Source organism: Monodon monoceros, unplaced genomic scaffold, assembly GCF_005190385.1.
Source record: "Monodon monoceros isolate NGI ecotype Baffin Bay Population unplaced genomic scaffold, NGI_Narwhal_1 Super_Scaffold_16, whole genome shotgun sequence".
Taxonomy (NCBI): Eukaryota; Metazoa; Chordata; class Mammalia; order Artiodactyla; family Monodontidae; genus Monodon; species Monodon monoceros.
This window is the reverse complement of record NW_021703772.1, coordinates 73,372,408-73,398,708: the sequence shown is the minus strand read 5'-3', so window position 1 is coordinate 73,398,708 and position 26,301 is coordinate 73,372,408. Positions and strand designations below refer to the sequence as shown.

Below are 26,301 nucleotides of genomic sequence, written 5' to 3'. Positions count from 1 at the left end.
GTGAGCCCAAGGTCCTTCTACTTTGCCATCTTTTTCACCATCTGTTTATTTCAGCGTTCTGATGTTGGGTGCATGTATATTTGGTTGTTGTATCTTCTTGATGTATTATTGTCCCTTTTATCATTATATAATGATCTTTGTTTCTTGTTACCACTTTTGGCTTAAAGTGTGTTTTGTCTGACATAAGTATGGCTGCTTGCTTTCTTTTGGTTTCCATTTACATGAACTATCCTCTTCCATCCTTTCACTTTGAGCCTTTGTGTGTCTTCAGGGCTGAAATGAGTCTCCTTAGGCAGCATATTGTTGGGTCTTGTTTTTTTTTTATCCACCCAGCCACTCTCTGCCTTTCAACTGGTGAATTCAGTCCATTTACATTTAGAGTGATTATGTAAGGACTTATCATTTGCCTTCTGGTTGTTTACTATCTCCCTTGGTTTTTTTCCTCTGCTTCTGCATACCTTAGCAAATTGGTGGTTTTCACTGGTGATTTGCTCAGTCTCCCCCACCCCTTTTTTTTTTTTTAATGTTTTATGACTCTATAATAGATTTTTGCTTTGTGGTTACCAGAAACAGAAAAGATCTTATAGATAAAACAGTCCTTTTTATTCTGATACCAACTTATCTTTGTTTACCTATAGAGGTTCCACTCTTTTATTCCTCCCCTATTATATTTTTGATGTCACAGTTTACTTTTTTATGCCATAAGTTCATTAATGTTATAGTAGCTATAGTTATTTTTTGATTTATATAAACTTCATACTATAAGTGGTAAACAAACCATTCTAACGTAAAGTTACAGTTTTCTCATTCTAATTTTCACCTTTACCAGAGTATTTATGTACTTCTATATGTTTTTGTGTGACTAACTGGCATCTTTTCATTTCAGCTTGAAGAACTCTTTTAGCATTTCTTGCAAGGCAAGTCTATTTATGAACTCCCTCAGTTTTCATTTGGGAAAGTTTTTATTTCTCCTCATAACTGAAGGATAGCTTTGCTGTATATTTTTGGTTGGCAATTTTTATCCTTCAACACTGAATATGTCATTCCTCTCTCTTCTGGCCTGTAGAGTTTATGCAGAGAAATCCACTGATAGCTTATTTGGGGGTTCCTTTGTAGGTTACTTTTTTCCCCTGGTTGCTTTTAAGATTTATTTTTAATTAAATGATGCTTTTACATCTTTATTTGCTCCATTCTTTTTTTTTTTTTTGCGGTACGCGGGCCTCTCACCGCTGTGGCCTCTCCCGTTGCGGAGCAACAGGCTCCGGACGCACAGGCTCAGCGGCCACGGCTCACGGGCACAGCCACTCCGCGGCATGTGGGATCTTCCCGGACCGGGGCACGAACCCGCGTCCCCTGCATCGGCAGGCGGACTCTCACCCACTGCGCCACCAGGGAAGCCCATGCTCCATTCTTTTTAATTGCCTTATTCTTCTTTCTTTTTTTTTTTTTAATTGGGGCATAGTTGTTTTACAATGTTGTGTTAGTTTCTACTATAGAGCGAAGTGGAGTTCTCTGTGCTATACAGCAGGTTCTTATTAGTTATCTATTTTATACATATTAATGTATATATGTCCAATCCCAATCTCCCCATTCATCCCACACACCCACCACCCTAAGATTCTTTATCATTTATTTTTGACAGTTTCATTAGACTGTGTCTTGGAGACAGTCTTTTTGCACTGGGAATAAGAGGGTGTTTTATTAGCTTCGTGGACCTGTATGTCCAATTCCTTCCCCAAGTTTGGGAAGTTCTCAGCTATTTCTTTAAATAAACTCTACCCCCTTCCCTCTCTCTTCTCTTTCAAGTACAATTCATCTTGTATTTGCTTTTCTGATAGAATCTGATAGCTCTCAGAGTTTCTTCACTTTCTAAAAATCTTAGTTCTCTCTAACTGAATCATTTCTAAACTCTTATCCTTCAAGTCACTTATTGCTTCTTCCATCAGATCTATTACTTATGCTTGCTAATGCATTCTTCATCTCAGTCACTGAATTCTGCTATAGAATTTGATTCTTTTACAAAATTTCAGTCTCTTTGATAAAGAACTTATTATGGTCATTAAATTCATTCCTGAGTTCATTTATAGCATGTTGAATTTCTTCATAATAACTATTTTGCATTCTTTATCAGTTAGATCACAATATTTTATGCCTTTGAGTTCAGTTGCTGGAGAATTACCATTTTCTTTTTGTGATACCATATTTGCTTGATTTTTCATAGTGTTTGAGGTTATGCACCTCTCCTTTTGCTTTTGAAATTGCAGACACTTTTCTTAGTGAAGGATTTGTTTACTTTGGCTGTTACAGGTCAGCAGGCTGGCATTTAAAAATCTTCTTTTGTGTTCCAGAAGATGATGCTATAGCTCAAGTTTTTGATTTTTTCTTACCAGGGTTAGTTCTCAAGGCTGCACTCAGGAGTGCACAAAAAAAGCTGGGAAGTGTGGGCTTAGCACTTGGGGCTTTGGGGGGGTGCCCATGACCTGACAGGGAGATCCACAAGTGGGATACTCTCAGAGATCCATGAGTGGACCTCTAAATGAAACCCCAAAGCAGACAGCAGGAAACACATTATTTCAATGCCCTTTGACATTCTTATCTGCTTCCTTCCCCTTCCTCTCCTACCTTCCAGTCACAGAAATCCCTCCTCAGAAATGCAAGTGCTGCTGGAGACAAACAGGTACCTCCAGCTACTACCCATGCAGCCAGGCAGTCGTCACTCACCATTTGTGCTTTCTACTTCCTCTGGCAAAGAGGTAGACACTGACCCCAACAAGAGTGTAGAGCACTGCAGTGTCACCCTGGGGGAAACAGGTGCCTCAGTGGGTTCCTTTCTCTCCTCTGCCTTCAAACTCATCTCTTCAAACTCCAGCTCTGATGATGTCCTGGGATCTCCCATCAGGTTGGCTGGACCTCCACAAATTCTCCATCTCCCATGAGCATCCACTCAGTTTTGTACTCTCCAGGCTCCCCTTTTCCCGATCATGGCAAGTGGCGGTGGGGCAGGCTCACTGACTCTCTTGTATCCACAGCCCCCTCTGAGGTCCTCTCCACCTACTTTCAGATGCAGAGGAGCATAGTAATCACCTGCTGTCCTGGTATAATGTGCAGAGGCACTTTTGTTCAGTTATGGATGTGTAATTAGTTATATACCAAAGAGGAGAGAAAAAAGGAACAACTCATGCTGCCATGGTCCTGACATCACTCCAGAGAAGTCAGTGTTCTGCTTCTTGATCTAGGTGCTGCTTCCGTGGGTACAACCAATGTATAAAAATTTATAAGGGACTTCCCTGGTGGTGCAGTGGTTAAGAATCTGCCTGCCAATGCAGGGGACATGGGTTCAAGCCCTGGTCCAGGAAGATCCCACATGCTGCAGAGCAACTAAGCCTGTGTGCCACAACTACTGGGCCTGCACTCTAGAGCCCGTGAGCCACAACTACTGAGCCTGTGCACCACAACAACTACTGAAGCCTGCACGCCTAGAGCCCATGCTCTGCAACAAGAGAAGCCACCGCAATGAGAAGCCCTTGCACCACAATGAAGAGTAGCTCCTGCTACCCGCAACTAGAGAAAGCCCGTGCGCAGCAACGAAGACCCAATGTAGCCATAAATAAATAAATAAATTTATAAAAAGAATTTTTTTATAAAAATGTATCAAGCTGTACAATTTTATATATGTATATAATACTTCAACAAACTTTAAATGTGACTCCACTCCACTTTTGGTGGGTATATAGCCAAAATAATTGAAAGGAAGGACAAAGAGAAATCTATACACCCAAGTTCATGGCAGCATTACTCACAATAGCCAGAAAGGGGAAGCAACCCAAGTGTCCATCAGCAGATGAATGGATAAACAGAATGCTGTATACACATACAGTGGAGTATTATCAACTATAAAAAGGAAGTAAATTCTGATATATGCTGTAACAAAGATGAACCTTGAGGACATTATGCTAAGTGAAATAAGAAAGTCTCACAAAAGGACAAATATGAGTGATTCCACTCCTATGAGGTACTTAGAGTAGACAAACTAAAAGGACTAGAATGATGGTTGCCAGGGATTGAAAATAGTGAGAAATGAAGAGCTATGGTTTGACAGAGTTTCAGTTTTGCAAGATGAAAAGAGTTCTGTGGATGGATGGTGGCAATGGCAGCATAACAGTGTGGATGTACTTGAAACCACTGAACTGTATACCTAAAATGGTTAAGATGGTCACATTTGGGTGTATTTTACCACAATTTTTTAAAAGTTAAATGTGACTTTAATATATACCCTAATATATATTAGTAAATATATACTAATGAAGTTATTAACTTACCTCTGGTGAAAATTCCAGAATTTTAACACCTCTACTCTTACTGAGATACTTGAACCTCTACATTTTCAATCCCGTTGAACACTTCAAGAAGTGAAAAAAGCCAACAGTGGACTCTCCCAAAGCAGCAATGTGAGATGCATAAGACCACTTTCCTCTCACACAGGACCTTATACTAAACAAAATGCTTTGACCTCCTTCCTCCACTTATACTAACAAATCCCTTGTGAGACAAGTCTGTTACCCTCACTTCAAAGCTGGGGAAACTGAACAAGAAAAAAATAAAATCACAGCCTCCCCCACCCAAAAAAAACCCCAAAATCTAAATTTTCTGATACCAAATTCAAACTGGAAGGCATCCCCCTAGAACCCTCAGGCTCATTAATAGACTTAAAAAGCAAATTCGACTTACAAGTTAATTTTGTGCTTCTATTGTTCCCACAAGAAAATGCTTTATAATATGTAGATCTTTTTTACATGTTGAAAAAATTCACTTTGACTTGAAAACATTTTATTTAATTTATACAAATAACTACTAAATACAAAAAGTAGATTAAAACAAAATAGTTATTTTTTTCTGGCAGAGTTTAAATGCACATAATGGATAATTCTGAAGAAAATGCATTTTCCCCACAGCGTTCAGGACTAAAATTCTACTGAAATCTTTGCTTCTAAATCAGTAATATATTCGGTGGTGTCACATGGGTAATGGCTAAATACGTTCTGCATATGAACTGAAAAAAAAAGTTACAGTCTACACACATAAATGTGAAGCACTTAAAATGTGAATTTAACGGATAATAAAAGAAAATGTCCATTTCAGAGTATAGTGTTAAAAACATTTCAGTAATAAAATCATAAGACCACATAAAAATAAGCTTTAACATATGCATGAAGCAGTTTTGTAAAAACTGCTACTGCACAAGTAATAAATAATTTGCAAAGTTGTGTATAAACAATTCCTAATGTTCAGCGTCATTGTAAACATCAGCACATGTGTAAAATGCAGCAAAGTCTGACATTATATTTTGTTTTGCCAAATTGAATTCCTATTGTCCAAAGACAGACCAGTGGAGTACGGAGCCAATGTTTCTGCAAGTTGGGTCTTTAAAATTAAGAGTAACAGTGCAAGTAAGGAATGCAAAGAATTCCTAGTGCAATAAAGAAGAGAAGCACAGGCAATATTGCTGATTAAAAATTCACCACCTCCTTGAGTTTCCCGTGGGGAGTGTCTAGGAGACCTGTGAAGATATGCAAAGCCACTGTCTTAATGCCCAGATCTCTTTTAGGATTTCTCTGTGTTCCTCCAGTTCCCTACCTTTGCAACAGTGTCTGTCCAACATGAGTCTCTGCAGCGTGAACAGTTTGTGAAATGCCCAGTTCACAGTCATTGAGCGAGGTTAGGGTGGTTTTGGTGTCTCCCCAGCACACGGCCGGGTAAGATGTCGGCCTTGTCAAAGCAGTCATTTGGGGAGGGAGACAGATGGATTCTGTTCTGACAACCAGTCAGGTCAGCATTAGGTCCCAGCTGGACAACGTCAGACCTTCCTTCTTGACACCGTGAAAATGTCAACAGTCAGTTTTCAATTTGTCTAGGGAATTATCAATTTTGGTCAAAGTCTTTTTGATACGCAGGGCTGTGAGTCTGGCAGATGGGTTTTGATACCAGCATTCTTTCATCAGCTTGGCCAGGGAGGTTAATGTCTGAGGAGAGAAAGAACCAACATCACAGTGAAAAAGTAGCTGGGCAGATGTTACGTCAACTGTTTTGCAGGGCTCTGCAGGTCTTGTGAAGTTCAAGTGATGTTATTACCATTTTCCTTACACAAATAATCAAGGCCTTAGCCACTGATAAAGAAACCACTCTTGAGTTTCTTAAACTCTGCCCTCTGGACTCCTAATGCTACCAACTGACTATCAAGTCAGTTACACAGACCAGTGTGGTTGATGGTTTGATGGTGCTAAAAGCCATAACACTAACCCAGAGTTAAAACTGAAATATGCAAATAGGGTCATTTCTCAATGCCTTAGATTTGCTACTTACTACTTAACAGCAGCAATAAGGATTGTCAGCATTAAACAGCCTATGTTTGGAAGAGATGCAGAGATAGAAAAGAGGTTAAAAAGCATCACTCAGGTCTCTTGGTTTACATGTGAAATTGCAGTCCTAGGGCCAGTGGCATAGTAATGCGTCTCCCAAATCCTGGAGCTAAGCAAGGGTAGAAAATCTTGTGAATGTTGTCATTCATTGGCAAGATCTATCAGAAATGGCTCTTTGAAGAATGAGACCATTTTGTGAACCTGCTCAACTAGGTCTAAAGCTCTTCTACATAAAATAGGGAGAGAAAGAAACAGGGCAGATCACTCAAGAACGCTACCAGCTGAAAAGTCAAGAGAATGCAAATAGCAAACAGCTAAGTATAGCTCTAAAACTAAGAAAGCATTGCTCTTACCGGGTCTGAGAACCATCTGTTGGGTATGTTGGGCCTCTGTTGATCTACACAGACCACCTTCCTCATATCTTCAAAGCTTGGGTCATTGGGAACCACATCATAGAACGGTGGCTTGTAATCCTCCACAATACCTACACACATGGACAAGAATTGTGCTGGGTTAGCAAAAGAGCAGAGGTTCCCAGGGTTGTACTGATGGTTGTCGCAGGTTACAGCGTTGACAGAAAAAGTACTGATCACCTTCCTCAAACTTCAGGGTGATTCTGAAAGCTACAGGTAGGTCTTAAAATAAGTGGAAAACAAAGCAATAAATAGAAGCCCTGCAGAGAACTGGAGGAACAATAATTGTTAGAAGAAAACATGACTACCTCTCATGTAATTATAACAAAATGCTCCAAGAGTGCATACAAACAGCTCTGCAGTGCCCAACAGGGCACAGGAGACAGAACAAGAGTCCCTTCAGTGATTAAAAAGGACAAAATACCTAAAGAAGGTACATGAATCTAGGGTTTTCAAACCATAAACAAATAAAAAGTTGGCCACAACTAGAGCTGGAGGCAAACAAACAATCCAAGGCCATCATCAAAATACCCCTTTTTTTATGATTAGGGGAAAATGCATTGCTATAAAATAATCCCTCCAACCGGGAGGATGCAAGTAATGTAATATGAAATACTATTTCCTCACTCATTCATTCTGTATGTTCTGAGTACCCTCTGTCATTCACAGCTGTCTGTTTGATGGCTCTATTAATTCCCCTCAGATCAAAGGCGCAAAATAAAATGCAGAGGACAGTCTTTTGGAAAGGCAGAAGAATGGCTGAAAAGAATGAACTTTTCCCTTACTCCCAAGCAAATGTGAAAGTCGCTAATTTCAGCTTCTGCCCTGCATGGTTTCCAATGCCTTAGAAACCTCTTTTCCCAGTAAAATTACATCAGTTCCTTACTTTTCACAAAGAAAGTAGTTCCACAAAGAGAGAAATTTAAAGCAATTTAAAGCAATAATTTAGAATTAGAAAGTTGATTCTTTCCTTTATAGAAATGAGGCCCAGAAAATCCCTTATTTTTCTCTCATCATCGAAGGCCTCAACAACGAGGACAGTGGATTAGTTTACTGCCCTCTCTCCTTCCTCCATGTAACTTTCTTCTGTTCCTAAATAGCTACCAGAGTGACTGTTGGCAGAGGGGGGAGGAGGCTGTTTTAATAATTTTTAAGTTTTTCTAGCTCCTATAAGCTACCTGAAAAGCTTCAATCGCCTTTTCATTTATCAAAGAGATTAACAGTGAGAAGTTGTTCTCACAAATCCCACATAAAGACAAACCATTTATGAAGAAGATTAGTCATAAGGAACATCTGTTAAATACTACAGTTTTGTTAAACTACATAGATTCAAGAGTTTATTTTAAAAATGGAATGTAGTCTAAATTTAAAAATTCTAGTTGATATTAAGACTTACCATTAACTTACCCACATTGCTTGACTGTGTTTGTAATGTGTATTAGTCAGTGGAGTAAAACCTTTCCTGACAAATGGTAAACAGTTCAGATTGGGCATAAACCACTGCTTTCAGAAGTCTTGAGATACCTCATCTCAGAGACCTTACCTACTTCTCTTGTAAGGACCCCAGGAAGCATTCAACAATATTTTAATTCTTTTCAGTACCTGTATTACTAGGAGACATCACATAAAATACAGCTGGACACAGACCAGCAAGATAATTTATACCTTTATAAGGGCCACATGAACTTATAAGAAACAGCAGGATTGTGCCCGTCACCACCTCTCAACTTTGCTGAAGGAGAATATATTTAATAGCCTGGCTTCAGTCTTTAAAAATCTAGCATAACAGCCAGCTATTTGAAGTAATTTGCCTGGCTAGCTTGGGAAGGGTTATGGGAACATCGATTTTTCTATAAATGCAAAAGAAAAAAAGCATGGCTGGATTTTTAAAACATACGATCTGGGGATACTCAACAATAAAATTCACTATACAAAGATGAAGTTTTCCCTTGGGTTTATATTTCCCATATTTTAATCTTACGAAATACTGCCATGTTTTAACAAAAGGAATCAAGTTTAAAAAGACCATTTAATTGATCATGCCTGGAACTTAGTCATGCCTTTTTTGTCAACCATTGGTCAAACTGTTGACTGTTTCCATCTGATGTTGGTCATGCTTTCTCAGCATAAAATAAACCTGGTATTAAACTCCAGCAGTTATATGGAACACCCTCTGGACAAGGAAAGCAATTATTTCAATCAATATAAAGTATATTACATACTGACCATGTGTGGAACACCATTCTAAATGTTGAGGATGATACAAGTATAAGACATACTCTCAGTTTTCAAGGAACTCAAAGTCTAGTGGAAGATGAGAACAAGTCCCTCTCTTTTCTACTTTAGATAATGGAAATCTTGTTTAAAAAAAAAAAACAACCTCAAAAATGTTTTCCACCCCTTTGTATACTTTATATCTTGAAAGGCAAAGATAGATTGCAAATTCTCACTAAGTTTTACTTGCGAGTTCCTAAATTGGCTCAAAAACCATTTTGGTCCCTTAAACTGTATGAGCCAGAGGTTGTCCTTGGCACTAGGGATATAAAAATAAAGATGTGATGTTGGTGATGAGAATAATGGGAAAGGAAGACACGAAAAAAAATTACAAAGTAGGACCAGGGAGAAGAGGTGGGGGAGGGGGCATGGTGTTCGATGGGTTTCAGAGAACTAAACACCTGTGTGGTTTAAATACCAGATATAAACCAGGTGCCATGGAAGCACAAGTAAGCTTTCTGGGAGCTAGGGCCTGGCTGAACATAGAAAGATGAGTTTTCAAGAAAGAGGAGAGGATGGGACAAGAATACGCCAAGGAGAGGGGGCAATCCAGGTTGGGGGCCGGTGATATGGGACAAAGACAAGGGGTTACAAATGATCCTCCCATGTTGGAGAGGAGGGAAACTCCCTGTAGCTGAAATCAGTGCACACGGTGGTGGAGAGGGTGAGCGGTCAGGGTCGGACTGTGAAATTACCTGTGTTGTCAAGGTAGGAAGTTACTTACAACTGTTCCTCACTCTGCCAGAGAAAAAGTGGACTCTCAGTCCTTTTACAACAGCACCCAACAACTGCCAAATCGTAAGCCAGCGAACAGAACAGCGTGAATTCAGGAAAAGCGACTAAAAATACAAAGGACTTCGAGTGCCAAAGGAGTGGTGCAAGCAACAGAGGATCCAGGAATGCAGTGGAAGAGGGGCTCTTAAACAGTGGTCAGGAAGGACGAACCGTGCCAGCCCTCGCTTTTCCACGGTAGGGGCTGCAACTCGAAGGGCCGCAGAAAGAATCAGAGAAACTATTCATAACCTCATCCCCACAGCTTTGGGCATGTGTATCTGATTTATTTTCCTGGACATGTGTCTAACTGAAAGTTTTCTCTTCTCTGGGGCAAATATATCTTTACCAACAATATCCCTATCATTAATTTGCTGCATGGTTCTGAGTAAACCCCTTAATTGCCAGGCCTTAGTCCCAGCACCTTTCAAGTACACATCACAAAGCGAGTGTGCAGATTAATAAGAACAACCTAGAAACAACCTTCAAACCCCATAAAATGCCAGAGGGGTCTTTCTAAAAATGGAAGTCTCTGGAAACAAGGCCTTCCTCATGACCCTCCCTACCCAAACCAATAGCTTTGGGGCTTTCTCAAGTGCAGATAAGGGGCTGTGGACTTGGCCATCATTTGAATAATCTGAAGGTGAGGCAAAGACAGATGCAGGGGATGTCAGAATCATGCAGATCACAGCCTTCCTTTCCTTCAGAAAAAGAAGCTGAGGACCACCCAGGGGAAACGTACTTGTCCAAGTTCACAGCTACCTAATGACAAACATTAACCTGAATCCAATTCCCTGTTTGTATTCTAGAATTCTTCCCAACAAGCCCAAAATGGAATAATGCATTAATCTCGTCACAAGGGCCTGCTCACTTCACGTCCGCGGTCTCTCTTCACTGGGCCGCAGCTTGGGTGGACACCCAGGTAACAGGCAAGGAGGGCAGGATCCCCAGCGTCCGCATCCCTGCAGAGAGCTGCCGTTAACAGTGAACTCCTATAGGAACTATGAAGCCCTTCAGAGATTGGAACATTACGACTAAAGCCATTTTACAGAGAATGAGAGTGGTTCATGTTGGGCTTCTGATAGTACTCTAAGTTAATACGTTTCCTTCGGGGGTGGCCTGTGAGAAAATTAGATATGGTTCAAGCACAGAACTTTTATGTCTTATTAAATAACTGCGTATGTACTATTAACGTTACCTTCCATTTAACGCCATGGGATAACTGGTTTTCCCACTTCCAGTAGTGACGTTAATTTCCTTTTAAAAAGAAATGTTTGAAAAAGTTAGCTGACTTAAATGATTAAGAAAATAATGGTACAAGGGGCATTTCGATATGAAAAGAAATCATAAAGGTAGTATGTGTATGAGAGAATCTTGGGAAACACTGTTTTCAGAGAGGCACTTTTTTCCTGGTAGGAAGAGGATTCAAAAAGGTGTATCAACTATTTGTGTCACTTTGCTTAACATTCCTCACAGAAGGATTTCAAACACAGTTTTCAAGCCATGGCCAACATCAAAAATGACTAATATATAAACGGATGGAGCTGTTCACAGCAGAGGGGACGAGAGCCCAGGGGGGTTCTGGTGGCCCTTGGTGCTGCCTTGCTGCTGGAGGTTTCAGAGAACCAGTACCTCAGGCACTCCTGTAACCAACAAGGCGCACTAGCTGGGAAGCCCTGCCTCTCCCCAAGGCAGGTACTCCTTTCAGAAACAGGAACAGAGCTGGCAGGACAGCTCTGTTCCCTGCTAAGTGAAGTATCTGTGTGGCAGTGATGACCTCATCCTGCTATCCCCACTACAATCCATGGGCATATGGAACCATGCACATTATTCAAATCAAGACTAAATGCATTATCTGAAATCTGTTAAAAGTAATTTCTGTTACTGGGATTCTCAGCAGTGTGGCATAGCCAAAATAAATGGTTCACAGATTGCTTCATAGTCAGGCCCTACTAAAAATATTTATTAATGTGACAGTTGTCAGAAGAAAGGTCAAAGGGCCTAGGTCAAAGAGCCTAGGAGAGATGCACAGCCATGCTCTGAGTTAAGCTTTGACAAGACGCCTTACATCTCACACACCCTCAGACCTAGAGGGAGAAGCTCCAGAAGACTTCCAAGCGTTTGCTATCTGTAGAGGTCTCATGAGAAGAAGAATGTATCATTCACTGGATGCTGGGGCTGTTACAAGGTTGACACCATAGATACTTGTCTTGGTGGGGACACCTGCTGTTAAAGATGTGTCAGGGAAAAGAGACCAGTAAGCAGTGAACAATACCCAGTAAAGTTCTGCTGGCCTCTGGTTATTTTGTCGTGAGGTCAGTTGACTGCCCTCCTTTGGTCTAGATCTTTAAACCAGGGACACGAAATTCCAGGAATCAGTGAGAGAAAAATCCCACCTCCATATTCCTGCCCCCAACCACTCACCTAAAAGCTCAAACGAAATAAAACAAACCTGAAAGAAATTGCTTGAATGAATACTAAAAATTTTCCCTAATATGAGTCTTCCCTTTGTTCAAACCTTAATATACACTAAGGTAGTGAAATAAAATCGTGAAACACATTGGACACTAAGTTGCTGAAGAAAATCAGAGTTGTCATGGTTTCCATATACAAGCCCATTGTGCTCAGGAACTTGAGGCACACGCCATTCCTTAGCAAGCCCAAGGGCTCATTAGAAGAGGTTTTCCAAAGTATGTGCGCCAAACATAAGCTTATTCTAACAAGTATTCCCTAGTCTCCACCCCATTAAGAGATGCAGCTCAGCCAGCAGGGTTTTTTCAACGAGATACAAGTGCTTTTTGACACATTTCAACACTGGATTCTATCACAAAATGGAATAACCAAAGCCAGTCACAGTGAAACAAAAGTATGTCCACATAGCCCTCCTGTGGGCAGCGAAGAGGAGACACGTGAAGGGTATAGCAGAGGCTCATGCTGCCTGCATGATGCCACAGTCAAAGATGTGCTACAGGAGGATCAGGGAAAGTCATTTTAGTTAGCTTTTAAATCCATGAGCAGATGGGACCACAGTATTAAAGCAAAACAACTCTGGCGGATCCAAACAAGGTGTGACACCGAAGGCTGAGGTTCCAGAGAGAGGACTTCTAATCTTAAGAGGGAACTGCTGCAGGATGCTTGGATGGGGCTACTAGAAGTTTCTGATCAGGCCAAAGCTAAATGGCACACGTGAAGAGCCGTGATGCACCCATTTATCTGTGGAATCCACGTGTCATTTTCTGTCTTCACACCACACTGAACCCAGGTAACCAGAAACCAGTGTGTCTGTAGAACTATAAAAGTATTTTTGCCAGAGAAGTAGCAAAAATCTTGAAAGAAAGGCCAAGGCCTAGCTACAAGACTCAAAGGAGAAAGGGACCCCTTTTCAGCTTGGAAGAGAGAGGAAGCTTCACCTGAAGCATAAGAACACAAATCAGGAAATCCTGCTCAGATGGGCTGTGTCAGCATCCCAGGGACAGTCTTTATTTCCTGGCCTGGGTGAGACCGATATATTCCATTTTAACCTGAGATCCCAAGACTATGGTCACTGACCTAGCAGCACAGCATCACCTGGGGCCCTGCTAGAAAGGGAGATCCTGGGTCCAAACCTAGACCTACTAAATCAGAAACTCTTGGGGACGGTTCAGTACTCTGTGTTTCTAGGTGATTCTGCTGCACACTCTCTGGCTTAAGAACTAGTGATTCAAGCAAACCCCTGCCTTAGATTCATATAGAAAATTCACCTGGAAATGGTGAGAAAATGACTTTCCTTCCAACCAATTCCAAATTCAGTGTCAAACTAAACACAAACAGTAAATTCCAAAAGACACTACTGAGAAATTTTCAGATGTGAAAATGGACTTAACTCTCATTTCCTGTACAGACACAGCAGGAAGTTTATTATTATTAGCAAAGAAATGTAAAATTCCCATGAAAATACAAAATGCGACATATTTTTTACTCATGGTTCACTTGAGGACTGTATTACTCCAAGAGAACTATCTGGTCATCAGTTTTTATAATGGACTCAGAAACTCAAAGATGCATAATTATAATGACCTCCCTAATATTTAAATGAGGTACATTTAGTATGCAATAATTTCAAATATATATATCCTTTAATGTCAGTTCTTAAAGCTAGTAAGAAAGTGAAATAGGTACATCACACCCTGGGGTGAGCGGGATATTGTAAATTAGAACAACTGTTATGGAAAGCAATTTGGCAGTTATGTGTGAAGCCATAAAAACATCCAAATTCTTTGACCAAATAGGTCTTCCTTCAGATTAAGAATAATTCCCCAAATGAAAAAGTTGTATGAACAAAGATGTCTACATGGAGGAAAGAGGATGTCTGACAACACAGAAATGGTTAAATTAATGAAATATCATGAGACCATCTAAAATAAAAACAGACTAACCAACATTTAAAAAACACAAATGAAAAAGATGATACAGAATTATATTTACACTGTGATTACAACTAAGTAAAAAAAGATGTACATGGTTGCATAAAGGGGAAAGAAACATGAATACTGGAAGGTAAAGGCAAATTTTTCTTATTTTTCTTTCTTCTCATTTTTCTGTTTGGGGGCATAGTAATAACGAAAATATTAACAGGTATGCAAGCAGCACTGAACACTTTCAAGTCTGAGTTTGGATAAACTGATTTCTGTGTGTGTGTGTGTGTGTGTGTGCATGTGAATATTCATGGAAGAAGGAGGACTAGAGAAAGAGAAGGGGAAATATCAAATTAGTCATTGCCAAGGGACAGTAGCTGATTTAAAATGAGACATGACATACCCTTACCTCCCCCTAAAACAAACCACACCACAGAACAGAAGCTCAACCCACAAAATTTTAGGAGCAATCTAAACCATGACGTAAGGGGGAGGTCAGCAAATCAGAAAGCAACCAAAATAGTCTCTCTTCCTCTACCCTTCACGATATTTTTTCCAAAAATAATGTTAAACACAGGATAGATCAAGAAAACTATTTGTTGAGCTATATTTTAAACTGACGGCTCTATTCTCCAACTGACTCCTATTAATCACAGCTGATCTTTGAAAGCCATTTGGGTTTAAGCCTGCGACACAGGGAACAAATTTGCAACATGAGTTCTTACAAAGCCCAAAGCCCAAGTTTCTGCCAAGTTTGCCTTTCATCACGCAGGCTTGCCTGGCATGGCTCCAGCACCCATAGCTGGACTGGACTATCCTGGCCTTGGAATATTAACTTCCTCTTCGTCTGGGGCAAGTTCCCCACCACACCGTTTATAATGACACTAATCCTTCTCTAAAGTGTTTAAAATAAACTAATTAGAATTTGATTTTCAACTCTAAGGCACTCAAGAATTATTAGGGATGGGGAAATGAAGTCTCTGTGCAATTTCAGGCAAAGTTCAGAACTTGATAAATCAGCAAAACAATCACTCTGTTGCAAACAATTCTCAAGGCACTTGAATGGCACAAAATGCAAGTCAGTAGCTCTCAACAATTGAGAAACAGTTACCAAGAAAATGTTCATGACTCCATCCAAAAAAAAAACAAAAACGAAAACTTTAAAAGAACTGTCTGGTTACAATGCATGTATGTTTATGTTTAATTTAAAACATTGTCTTTGATACCCTTAAGAGTGTTAAAAGCAAACACTCTGCTGCTGTTAGGGAGGAAAAAAAACTACCACAAAGGCTTTGCCAATTTAAATTATTGCACACTAAAACTGTTACATTACCCCAATTTCACTTAGCTCACAGAACCAGAACCTCCTACTCTCTGGCTATTATTCTTGAAAATTGTAAGTTACCCCCAAAATTTCAATCCTTACAAGAAACTATGAGTGGAAGGTGGGATGGAGCACATATGTCAGTGACTTCATGCATTATTTCTTTAATACTTCAAATCTAGGATTCCAGTGGGTCCCAGGAGGGTAAAATATCTCCTGAAAATGAATATTAATTTAAATATATAGCATTTTCTGTTGTTTTCCTGGAACAATTTCAGACACATTCTTTGTGAAATAGGACTTCCAGTTGTGAAGGTATGAAGAGGTCGATTTAGTCGATTCGAGAGATTCTGCTATAATAACCACTTTGTGGGTAGATGGGGCATGTGCTATTTGAATGAGGATATGTAGTGCTTTCAGAATACAGTGAACTTAAAGTTCAACAATGTATTTGTGGCTGATGTGAAAGATGGAGGTGAAAGTTCACTGTAGGGAATATGGGTAAAAAATTATCGATAGACATATGCTTCCCTAGCTGCTAAGGCAACACCATTTCATAAAGCTTATTTATAAGAGGACCAGCACGAGCCTCCTATTCAGGGCTTCCTGAATGTAAACTTCACTTACTTTGCAGGTACAGCCTGCTTCTTACAAACGAGTGAATTCTGAGTGTGCAACCTGAATCTTTTCTCAGTAATCCAAACTTAAGAAGTAAAAATATCTATAATAGCAGAATTCACCCTTAGATTTCCTTGAGGCTCTCACGATAAAACTCACTTGGGAAAAGAGCAAAGAAGGAGGAAGGGTGGGGGAAAAAAAGGCAGAATAAGGACGGAGGAAGGAAAAATAAAATATGGACTGATAAAAAAAAACAAACCAAGGAATAAGTAGTCTCTTGCAGAAATACTTTTTCCACCACGGTTTCCCCTCCTGCAGTTAAAACAGACTGCCATTACGTGCCTTCCACCTACCAGCCATAAAGCAAATATAAATGCCAACAGCTTCACAAGCATGATTCACGGAACAATGTGTACTTAAATATTCCCTTTGCCTTTTAAAGGTAGCAGAATCAAGAGGACTCGGACAAGGGCAATATTATCTGAGATCAGATACCTACCATTGCTCACCATCCGCCTGGCCACTTCCCACAAGACAAGTCCAAAGGCCCAAATATCGACTCTCTTATAAGAATCGAAACAATCCACCTGGATGGTTTCATCTAGAACTTCGGGGGCCATGTAGCGTTTGGTGCCCACACGGGGGTTGTTCCCCACGTCGAGCTGATTGGTGCTCTGGGAATGCATGACTGCCAGGCCTGAAAGGAAGAAGACAACATTTGTCAATCCGCTCCCTTCCTTTCTCACAGACGGCTGCTGAAGGATTTTAAACCAAACCCAACGAACAGCGCCCTCTTGTGGCATCCATGGTGACTGCCGCATTACACCCAGAGTCATCTCTGGAGTACCCTTGTGATGACTTCCGTTGAGAGCAGGAAATAGGGCTGATGCCAGAAACATTCTGAGGCTCTTAGGTTAATAGATGAACCTCAGAGACAAAAAGTTTGGGGTAAATAATAAACTAATACACCAAACCAATATGAGGCCAGTGTTCGAAATCCACAGGAAAACAGACTCACTTGTTAAATGGGAGCCTCCAAGTGGCTTAAATAACAAGGAGCAAATTAAGCTCTCAGGCTCCAGCACAGCTCCCACTAGACTGCAAACACAAACTTCAAACCATGTGAGGCAGGGACTTTGAGGTAATTTATCATTACATAAAGGGCCGACTGCCCCGGGCCCTGCTCCATCCCTAAAAAAGGGCCGCTCATCTGAACAGTAACCCAGTGGACCAAACCCACAGGGCTTTCTCTGCAGCCACATGTACAGAGAACATTAAGCTGGCCCTCAATTCAAAGCACAACTATCACGTTAAATGATTTTGACGCACTATCTTAAACCATGACTCATTTCCGAATTCCTCAGCCAATTAGAGACCCAGCATTCCTCACAGACCAAGGGTAATAGACAGATACACGTGCATGGTTTATTTGAGAATGGAATTGCTTTTTGATGCATGTGCAGACCAACTGAAAGTGATTCCTGTAACACTCAAAATAATGAAAATTGCCAAACTGGAGCAAGCAGACCATGTACACCTTTGTAACCCAGCGGGGATCCCTCAAGTCATCTATAGAGAATGATTCTCCTCCCACTCCGTGGCTTTGCATGGGTGAGATGACGACTCCATATAAAGCAAGGGAGATAGCACGTATGTTATCTCAGCCTCAATACCAAAGATACTGGCAACTGCGTTTGACTAAATCAGACTGGTTCCCCTTCTCATTTTTATAATCAACCCTAAGATTCTATGGCCATTACGAACATTTCGCAAACCACAATGCCCCTCCACCATTTCCAGAACCACAGAGTAAAGTTAACAGAATACAAAAAAGGTGAAGTTTAAACAGAGAATAGAAATACTAGCTGTGGTGGTTTAAAAATACATCCACAAGTGTTTTGAAACTTCTCCCTTCACGAGGGGAAATTCAGTCCCTCGTGCCTTGAGCGTGGGCTGGACTACCAAACAATATGGCAGGAGAGTGTGTGTATCTTCAAGGTTAGGGCATAGAAGCCATGTGGCTTCCTGTTTGCTCTCTCTGGGCTCATTCATAGTGTTATGAAGACACTCAAGCAGCCCAGTGGACAGGACCACATGACAAGGAACTGAGGCTTCCCATCAACAGCCACGTGAGTGAGCCATCCTAGAAGTTCCCCCAGGCCCGACCAAGCCTTCAGATGCCTGCAGCCCTGACTGATGGTATGACTGTTACCCCTGTCAGATCCTGAGCCAGAACCACAGACCTGAGTTGCTCCAAGACTGCTGACCGACTGTATGAGATAATAAATTTGTGTTATTTCAAGCTGCTAAGTTTTAGAGGTAATTTGTTTCCCAGTAATCCATAATTATTACACTAACTAAAGAGACAAACCAACCAAATGCAACGTGCCTCAATTCTTGTTTGAAAAAACTGGAAAAATTTAAAAATGGCTATTAAATAATATTAAAGCATAATCAATAACTTTTAGGTGTGATAAACTGTGATTATGCAAGAGAAGTATATTTAGGGGACGCACTTTGAAGTATTTAGTAGTAAAGAGTTGTGACTTTGCAACTTTTTCTTTTTTTTTTGCGGTACGCGGGCCTCCCACTGCTGTGGCCTCTCCCGTTGCGGAGCACAGGCTCCGGACGCGCAGGCTCAGCGGCCATGGCTCACGGGCCCAGCCGCTCCGGGGTATGTGGGAGCTTCCTGGACCAGGGCACGAAGCCGTGTCCCCTGCATCGGCAGGCGGACTCTCAACCACTATGCCACCAGGGGAGCCCTGCAACTTATTTTCAAATGAATTTGCAAACATATACACTCAGCCACATACAAATAAAGCAAATTTGGCAACATTTTAATAACTGTTGAATCTCGGTGTTGTGGATATGAATGACCATCATACTACTTTTTCAATCTTTCTTAATGCTTGAATTTTTCTGTGATCAAAAGTTAGGAAAATACAATACTGGTATTTTTGCTAAAATACTGGAAGTTTTACAGTATTAATAGTAGAACATAATTTCTAACAAGTGATCCTTAATTTCTAGGTATAAAGTAAAAAATTAATATAAATTGCAGTCTTACAGGAGCTGTTTCCTGTACTACCACTCTACTTCCCTGAATAATGACCCCTTAACACAGATTTCTGTATGAAACCGTGAATCCAGCTGGAAAGCTATAGGTCAGAATAAATGTAATTAAATAATTAGTTAGTTGGATTTGCTAATTCCCCCCAAGTCCCATAAACCAAAACCAACAGCTGCCTTAATTTGTCTATCTTCCCTTGGCCTCAGGACTATAACAGCAGCTACCATTTGAATGACTATTTACCAAGCATTTATAAAATTTCTGAATCTTACAAGAATTGTGTGAGGTGGGCATAACTGACTTTTAGTAACATGAATAATACATAAACACACTATTATAAAAGTTTCAAACAATAGAGACGTTCAAGGCACGGTGTCAAACACTGAAGTCCCCCTTGCTAATAAGCCCCTCACCCTTGCCCTGAGTGTAAGCAGGTCAGCACTTAGGGCAGGTAAAAAGATAGATGAAAAAACCTGTACAAAAATACTGGATCAGGGACTTCTCTGGTGGCACAGTGGTTAAGAATCTGCCTGCCAATGCAGGGGACATGGGCTCGAGCCCTGGTCTGGGAAGATCCCACATGCCGTGGAGCAACTAAGCCCATGTGCCACAACTACTGAGCCTGCGCTCTAGAGCCCGCGAGCCACAACTACTGAGCCCGCACGCCTAGAGCCCGTGCTCTGCAACAAGAGAAGCCACCACAATGAGAAGCCCGCGCACCGCAACGAAGAGTAGCCCCCGCTCGCCGCAACCAGAGAAAGCCCGCGTGCAGCAACGAAGACCCAATGCAGCCAAACATAAATTTATTAATTAAAAAAATACTGGGTCAATAATTGGGAAACTCAAATCACCTTAGCTCCATAAGCCATGGCACAGCCATAAAAGTCTTCTACACCACAACAAAAACGTTAGGGTCACGCCTTCACGCCTCCTTATACTTGGAAAACACCGTAAAATAATTTCTCAACGTGAACACAAGGACTTAAAAGGGATAAAGAAAAATTTTATTTGAAAAAAATTTATTTGAAAGAAATTTTCCTGATATGTCAAATCCCTTGTGTTTAAAAACAATTTTATCATCTATGTAATTAGAGCTAACACTGCCTAAACGTTTATCAATGTAACAATAACTATAATGATATGAAAATAAGAGCAACCATTTTTTATTCAAGGAGAGTGAGTATCCTCTGTAGTCCACTGAAGTGAATAACCAAAATTACAATTCAGCTCTCGTTAGCATAATTATTCAGCCAATATTCTAGGGGTCTAGGATGAATAGGCTTTATAGAGAATGCCACTATAAATGAAAATAATCTTATTTATAATGCAATTAAAGCTACATTAAGCATCACCCTAACACCATAAGAATGAGATATGCCAGCAGGGCAAATGGTAAATTAGTTTGGGGATTTTTTTTTTTCCCTCTTTCTTTGATTGATAATTTTGCCTCGGTTACAGAACAACTTTATAAACCATTTTTAAGACAAATTCATTCCATAGGTTATTTCATTGTGTACCTACTTTGTGTAAGGCTTGTGAAATCAGAATGCAACAGTACTGGTTGCCTCTCAGGGTGGGCTGGGGCAGGAACGGACTGAACCAGCACGAGGTGACTTTCTAGAGTAATGGGAAGGTCTGTATCTTGACAGCGATCTGGATTTTACAGCATCTGTCAAAAATCTGAGAGTGTGTACTTAAGATCTGTGCATTTCATGTGAAATATAAATTTTACCTGAAAAGAGAAAAAAAGTAAAGAACTCCAGTGAATGATATATTGGTGTGTATGCTGAAGCCACTGGAGGGAAGGGCTCTTTTGTCTGCAATTTACTTTGAAATGTATCAAAGATTAAGCTGTACTGATAAATGGAGGCTGGATATGTGATAACAGTAAAATGTTCATGGGAGAATCTAGGTGGTAAATATACAGGTGTTCACCGTGAAGCCCTTTCAATTTGCACGCTTGAAATTTTTCATAACAAAGTGTTTGGAGGGAAAAAGATGCAACCTGGCTAAACAAGAGAAGACAACAAAAGTTAAAACAGTAATTTTAAAATATTTTTAAAAAATTTACCCAAATCTGCTATGCAACACTGTCCATTCTTCTTAACCAGGATGTTTTTGCTTTTTAAATCTCGGTGAGCAATGGCTGGTTTCCCTTGGGTCCCAAAGATCTCTATGTGTAAATGTGCGAGACCACTAGCTATGGACAGCACTATTCGCAGGCAGCTCACTGTATCCAGAGTAGTAAGCTGAAGGTAGTCATACAGCGATCCCATTTCATGATAATGTGTGATTAACCACAACTGTGTACTGGAGTGTCTCGATGTCATGTCTGAAGCAATGAAACCTGGAGACAGCAAGAACAAAATTAATAGACATGTGAGAATTTCACATTACAGCTTAATTTACTATACAGAAATAGTGACCCATACAGTAGAGATCACCTATAACAAAAAATAATTAAACTTACCAACTGCCATAAAAGAAGGTTTACAGAGGCATCAACAGAGAAAAATAATGTATTTATACCTTAAGAAGACACTGCTAGTGAATAGGAAATTTTCATATTCATTTCCATTGTAAATAATCCTTTGAAATTTTTCTTACATTGCATTAAGATTCAGATAGAAGGGGCTTCCCCCTGGTGGCACAGTGGTTAAGAGTCCGCCTGCCGATGCAGGGGACACGGGTTCGTGCCCCGGTCCGGGAAGATCCCACATGCCGCGGAGTGGCTGGGCCCGTGAGCCATGGCCGCTGAGCCTGCGTGTCCGGAGCTTGTGCTCCGCCACGGGGGAGGCCGCAACAGTGAGAGGCCCTCGTACGGCAAAAAAAAAAAAAAAAAAGATTCAGATAGAAATAATGTCTTTGTGTTTACCCATAATGAGAGTGTTAAACCCTTTATCATGTTGACATTCCAGGCATAGATCATTCATCAACCACCCAGAAAGAACGCAAAGCCTAGAACCTAGACACCTGTGTTCTAGTCTTGATCTGCCTGTGATCTGCTTTATAACATTAGGCAACTCATTTGGGCTCTTTGGATTGTCTCTGCTATAAAATCAAGGAGTGAGTTTATATTAAATGTGACTGATTCATCAATTAAAAAAGGAGCCTATCAAATATAACAGGCACCCAGGATGCTCTTTGTCAGTCACACAGGAAAACCAAGATGATGGTGTTTGTTGGCTAGAAAAGAAGACAGAGTTAAAATGGAAAAAGTATGATATAATGTGAAAAGTCCTGTAATATATATGTGCAAAGGATAACAGGAGCCCAGAGCAGGGAATCATAATAATTCAGACTAGATGTTACAGTAGGCTTCCATCATGAAGTGACAACTGAAGTCGTCTTGAAAAGAAGTGAGATACTGATCCTGTGATAAACTGTAAACATGAAAAAGAATACATATGTATAACTGAGTCACTTTGCTGTACAGCAGAAATTAACACAACATTGTAAATCAACTATACTTCAATAAAATTTTATTTTTTTAAAAAGTGAGATATTGAAAGATGTAGATAAAGAGGAAGGAAGAAATTTTTCTAGACATTCTAAGGGGACTTTTCAGCACACTGAAAGAACTCGCAGTCGGAGGCACTTCCTAACCTATGAAATAAATGGTGATGTGTGTGCCTGTCTTTCCTGCTACAGAGGTGCTTTCCTAGCGTTACAGATCTATACCTTATAGACACCCATATGGACAGTGAAATTTGGAACTTAGAAATACAAGGGGATTTTTTTTTAAAGACAGATATGGCTTGAAGAATTAAATGACTTGTGAAAGTGTAAAGGAAAAGGAGAATACATAGACATGCCGTACTTTATATAAAGTACTTTATATAAAATTTATATCACTTGCACAAATATTTTCTCATGGAATTTTTCTCAGTAGACCAGAAAGATAAATATTATACTCATTTCACACATGATGAAGTTGCTGCTGGGAGGTGCCAAGGATCACACAGCTAATGATCATACAGCTATTAAGTTGCTACCAACTCCAAATTTGGTGCCAGCTGCTCTGATACCCCATACCTTGCATAGGAAAGTTCTGGGAACAAAGAAACGTTTCCCTATTGGATCATCATCACCATCGACAACAGGAGCAGCTAATAATTAGTGAGAATCAGCAATGTGCCAGGCACAGTTCTAAAAATCCTACATGCAATCCTCCAACAACCACATGAAGGGGGTAGATTACATCACTGACATTAAGGTCACTAACCGTCCCCAGCAATCTGGCACCAGAACCCGTACTCTTACCCACCATATCGTCCTGCCCTCAAACAAGCTGGCTTCTACTCGAGAAAGACAATCTGACATTTGTACCTGTGGGATATCTGTAAAGTGAACCGAATAACACTTCCACACCTTGATCCCCATCTCTTTCTCCCTCTTCCTCTAAGCTGGTCCCCACAGCCAGACTTAGTCTCTCACTCTTCCCTGTTATCCCACCTGCCTCTGTCTCCCCATAAGCTGATTCTCTTAGAACCCTTAGCTGGCCATAATATCAAACAAAATGTGCACTTAGACATTTATTTATTCTTGCTAAAGAAACTGTTTCTGCTACAACAAGGTCCTACTGTATAGCACGGGGAATTACATTCAATATACTGAGATAAACCATAATGGAAAAGAATATAAAAAAGAAGGTCTGTATGTATATAGCTGAGTCACTTTGCTGTACAGCAGAGATGGGCACAACACTGTAAATCAACTGTACTTCAGTTAAAAAAAATGTTTCCGGGCTTCCCTGGTGGCGCAGTGGTTGAGAGTCCGCCTGCCGATGCAGGGGACACGGGTTCGTTCCCCGGTCCGGGAGGATCCCACATGCCGCGGACCGGCTGGGCCCGTGAGCCATGGCCGCTGAGCCTGCGCGTCCGGAGCCTGTGCTCCGCAACGGGAGAGGCCACAACAGTGAGAGGCCCGCGTACCACACACACACAAAAAATGTTTCCGCTTTATCACTTTAAACCACATGATATTCATCTTTTATTTTTATTTTTTTAACATCTTTATTGGAGTATAATTGCTTCACAATGTTGTGTTAGTTTCTGCTGTATAACAAAGTGAATCAGCTATATGTATACATATATCCCCATATCTCCTCCCTCGTGCATCTTCCTCCCACCCTCCCTATCCCACCCCTCTAGGTGGTCACAAAGCACCGAGCTGATCTCCCTGTGCTATGCGGCTGCTTCCCACTAGCTATTTTACATTTGGTAGTGTGTATATGTCCATGCCACTCTCTCACTTCGTCCCAGCTTACCTTTCGCCCTCCCCGTGTCCTCAAGTCCATTCTCTACATCTATGTAGGTCTTTATTCCTGTCCTGCCCCTAGGTTCATCAGAACCATTTTTTTTTTAGATTCCATATATATGTGTTAGCATACGGTATTTATTTTTCTCTTTCTGACTTACTTCACTCTGTAGAACAGACTCTAGGTCCGTCCACCTCACTACAAATAACTCAATTTCGTTTCTTTTTATGACTGCATAATATTCCATTGTATATATGTGCCACATCTTCTTTATCCATTCATCTGTCGATGGACACTTAGGTTGCTTCCATGTCCTGGCTATTGTAAATAGAGCTGCAATGAACATTGTGGTACATGACTCTTTTGGAATTATGGTTTTCTCAGGGTATATGCCCAGTAGTGGGATTGCTGGGTCATATGGTAGTTCTATTTTTAGTTTCTTAAGGAACCACCATACTGTTCTCCACAGTGACAGTATCAATTTACATTCCCACCAATAGTGCAAGAGGGTTCCCTTTTCTCCACACCCTCTCCAGCATTTACCGTTTGCACTTTGTTTTTGTTTTTTTTTTTTTTTTGCGGTACCTGGGCCTCTCACTGCTGGGGCCTCTCCCGTTGCAGAGCACAGGCTCCAGACGCGCAGGCTCAGCAGCCATGGCTCACGGGCCCAGCCGCTCCGCAGCATGTTGGATCTTCTCAGGCTAGGGCACGAACCCGTGTCCCCTGCATCAGCAGGTGGACTCTCAACCACTGCGCCACCAGGGAAGCCCTGTTTGCACATTTTTTGATGGCCATTCTAACTGGTGTGAGGTGATACCTCATTGTAGTATTGATTTGCATTTCTCTAATGATTAGTGATGTTGAGCATCCTTTCATGTGTTTGTTGGCAATCTGTATATCTTCTTGGGAGAAATGTCTATTTAGGTCTTCTGCCCAGTTTTGGATTGGGTTGTTTGTTTTCTTGATATTGAGCTGCATAAGCTGCTTGTATATTTTGGAGATTAATCCTTTGTCAGTTGCTTCGTTTGCAAATATTTTCTCCCATTCTGAGTGTTGTCTTTTCATCTTGTTTATGGTTTCCTTTGCTTTCTATGGTGCAAAAGCTTGTTTCATTAGGTCCCATTTGTTTCTTTTTGTTTTTATTTCCATTCCTCTAGGAGGTGGGTCAAAAAGGATCTTGCTGTGGTTTATGTCATAGAGTGTTCTGCCTATGTTTTCCTCTAAGAGTTTGATAGTGTCTGGCCTTACATTTAGGCCTTTGATCCATTTTGAGTTTTTGTATATGGTGTTAGGGAGTGTTCTAATTTCATTCTTTGACATGTAGCTGTCCAGTTTTCCCAGCACCACTTACTGAACAGGCTGTCTTTTCTCCATTGTATATTCTTGCCTCCTTTATCAAAAATAAGGTGACCATACGTGCATGGGTTTATCTCTAGGCTTTCTATCCTGTTCCATTGATCTGTATTTCTGTTTTTGTGCCAGAACCACACTGTTTTGATTACTGTACCTTTATAGTAGAGTCTGAAGTCAGGGAGCCTGATTCCTCCAGCTCCATTTTTCTTTCTCAGGATTGCTTTGGCTATTCGGGGTCTTTTGTGTTTCCATACAAATGGTGACATTTTTTTGTTCTAGTTCTGTGAAAAATGCCAGTGGTAGTTTGATAGGGATTGCGCTGAATCTGTAGGTTGCTTTGCGTAGTATAGTCATTTTCACAATGTTGATTCTTCCAATCCAAGAACATGGTATATCTCCCCATCAGTT

The 26,301-nt window shown here is 40.7% G+C and overlaps 1 protein-coding gene across 1 annotated transcript in view; it reads right to left on the bottom strand.

Annotated features, from left to right (window-relative positions):
- Positions 1-4,810: 4,810 nt before the first annotated feature.
- The window catches only part of ACVR1 (activin A receptor type 1), a 126,714-nt gene continuing 105,223 nt past the window's right edge, over positions 4,811-26,301 (bottom strand). The window contains exons 8-11 of the mRNA XM_029225033.1: positions 21,352-21,627; positions 16,710-16,907; positions 6,770-6,900; positions 4,811-6,020 (exon numbers count right to left, since the gene is read on the bottom strand). Coding sequence (XP_029080866.1) covers positions 5,886-6,020; positions 6,770-6,900; positions 16,710-16,907; positions 21,352-21,627 — 740 coding nt within the window. The 3' untranslated portion in view covers positions 4,811-5,885. The remainder of the gene's footprint in view (positions 6,021-6,769; positions 6,901-16,709; positions 16,908-21,351; positions 21,628-26,301) is intronic.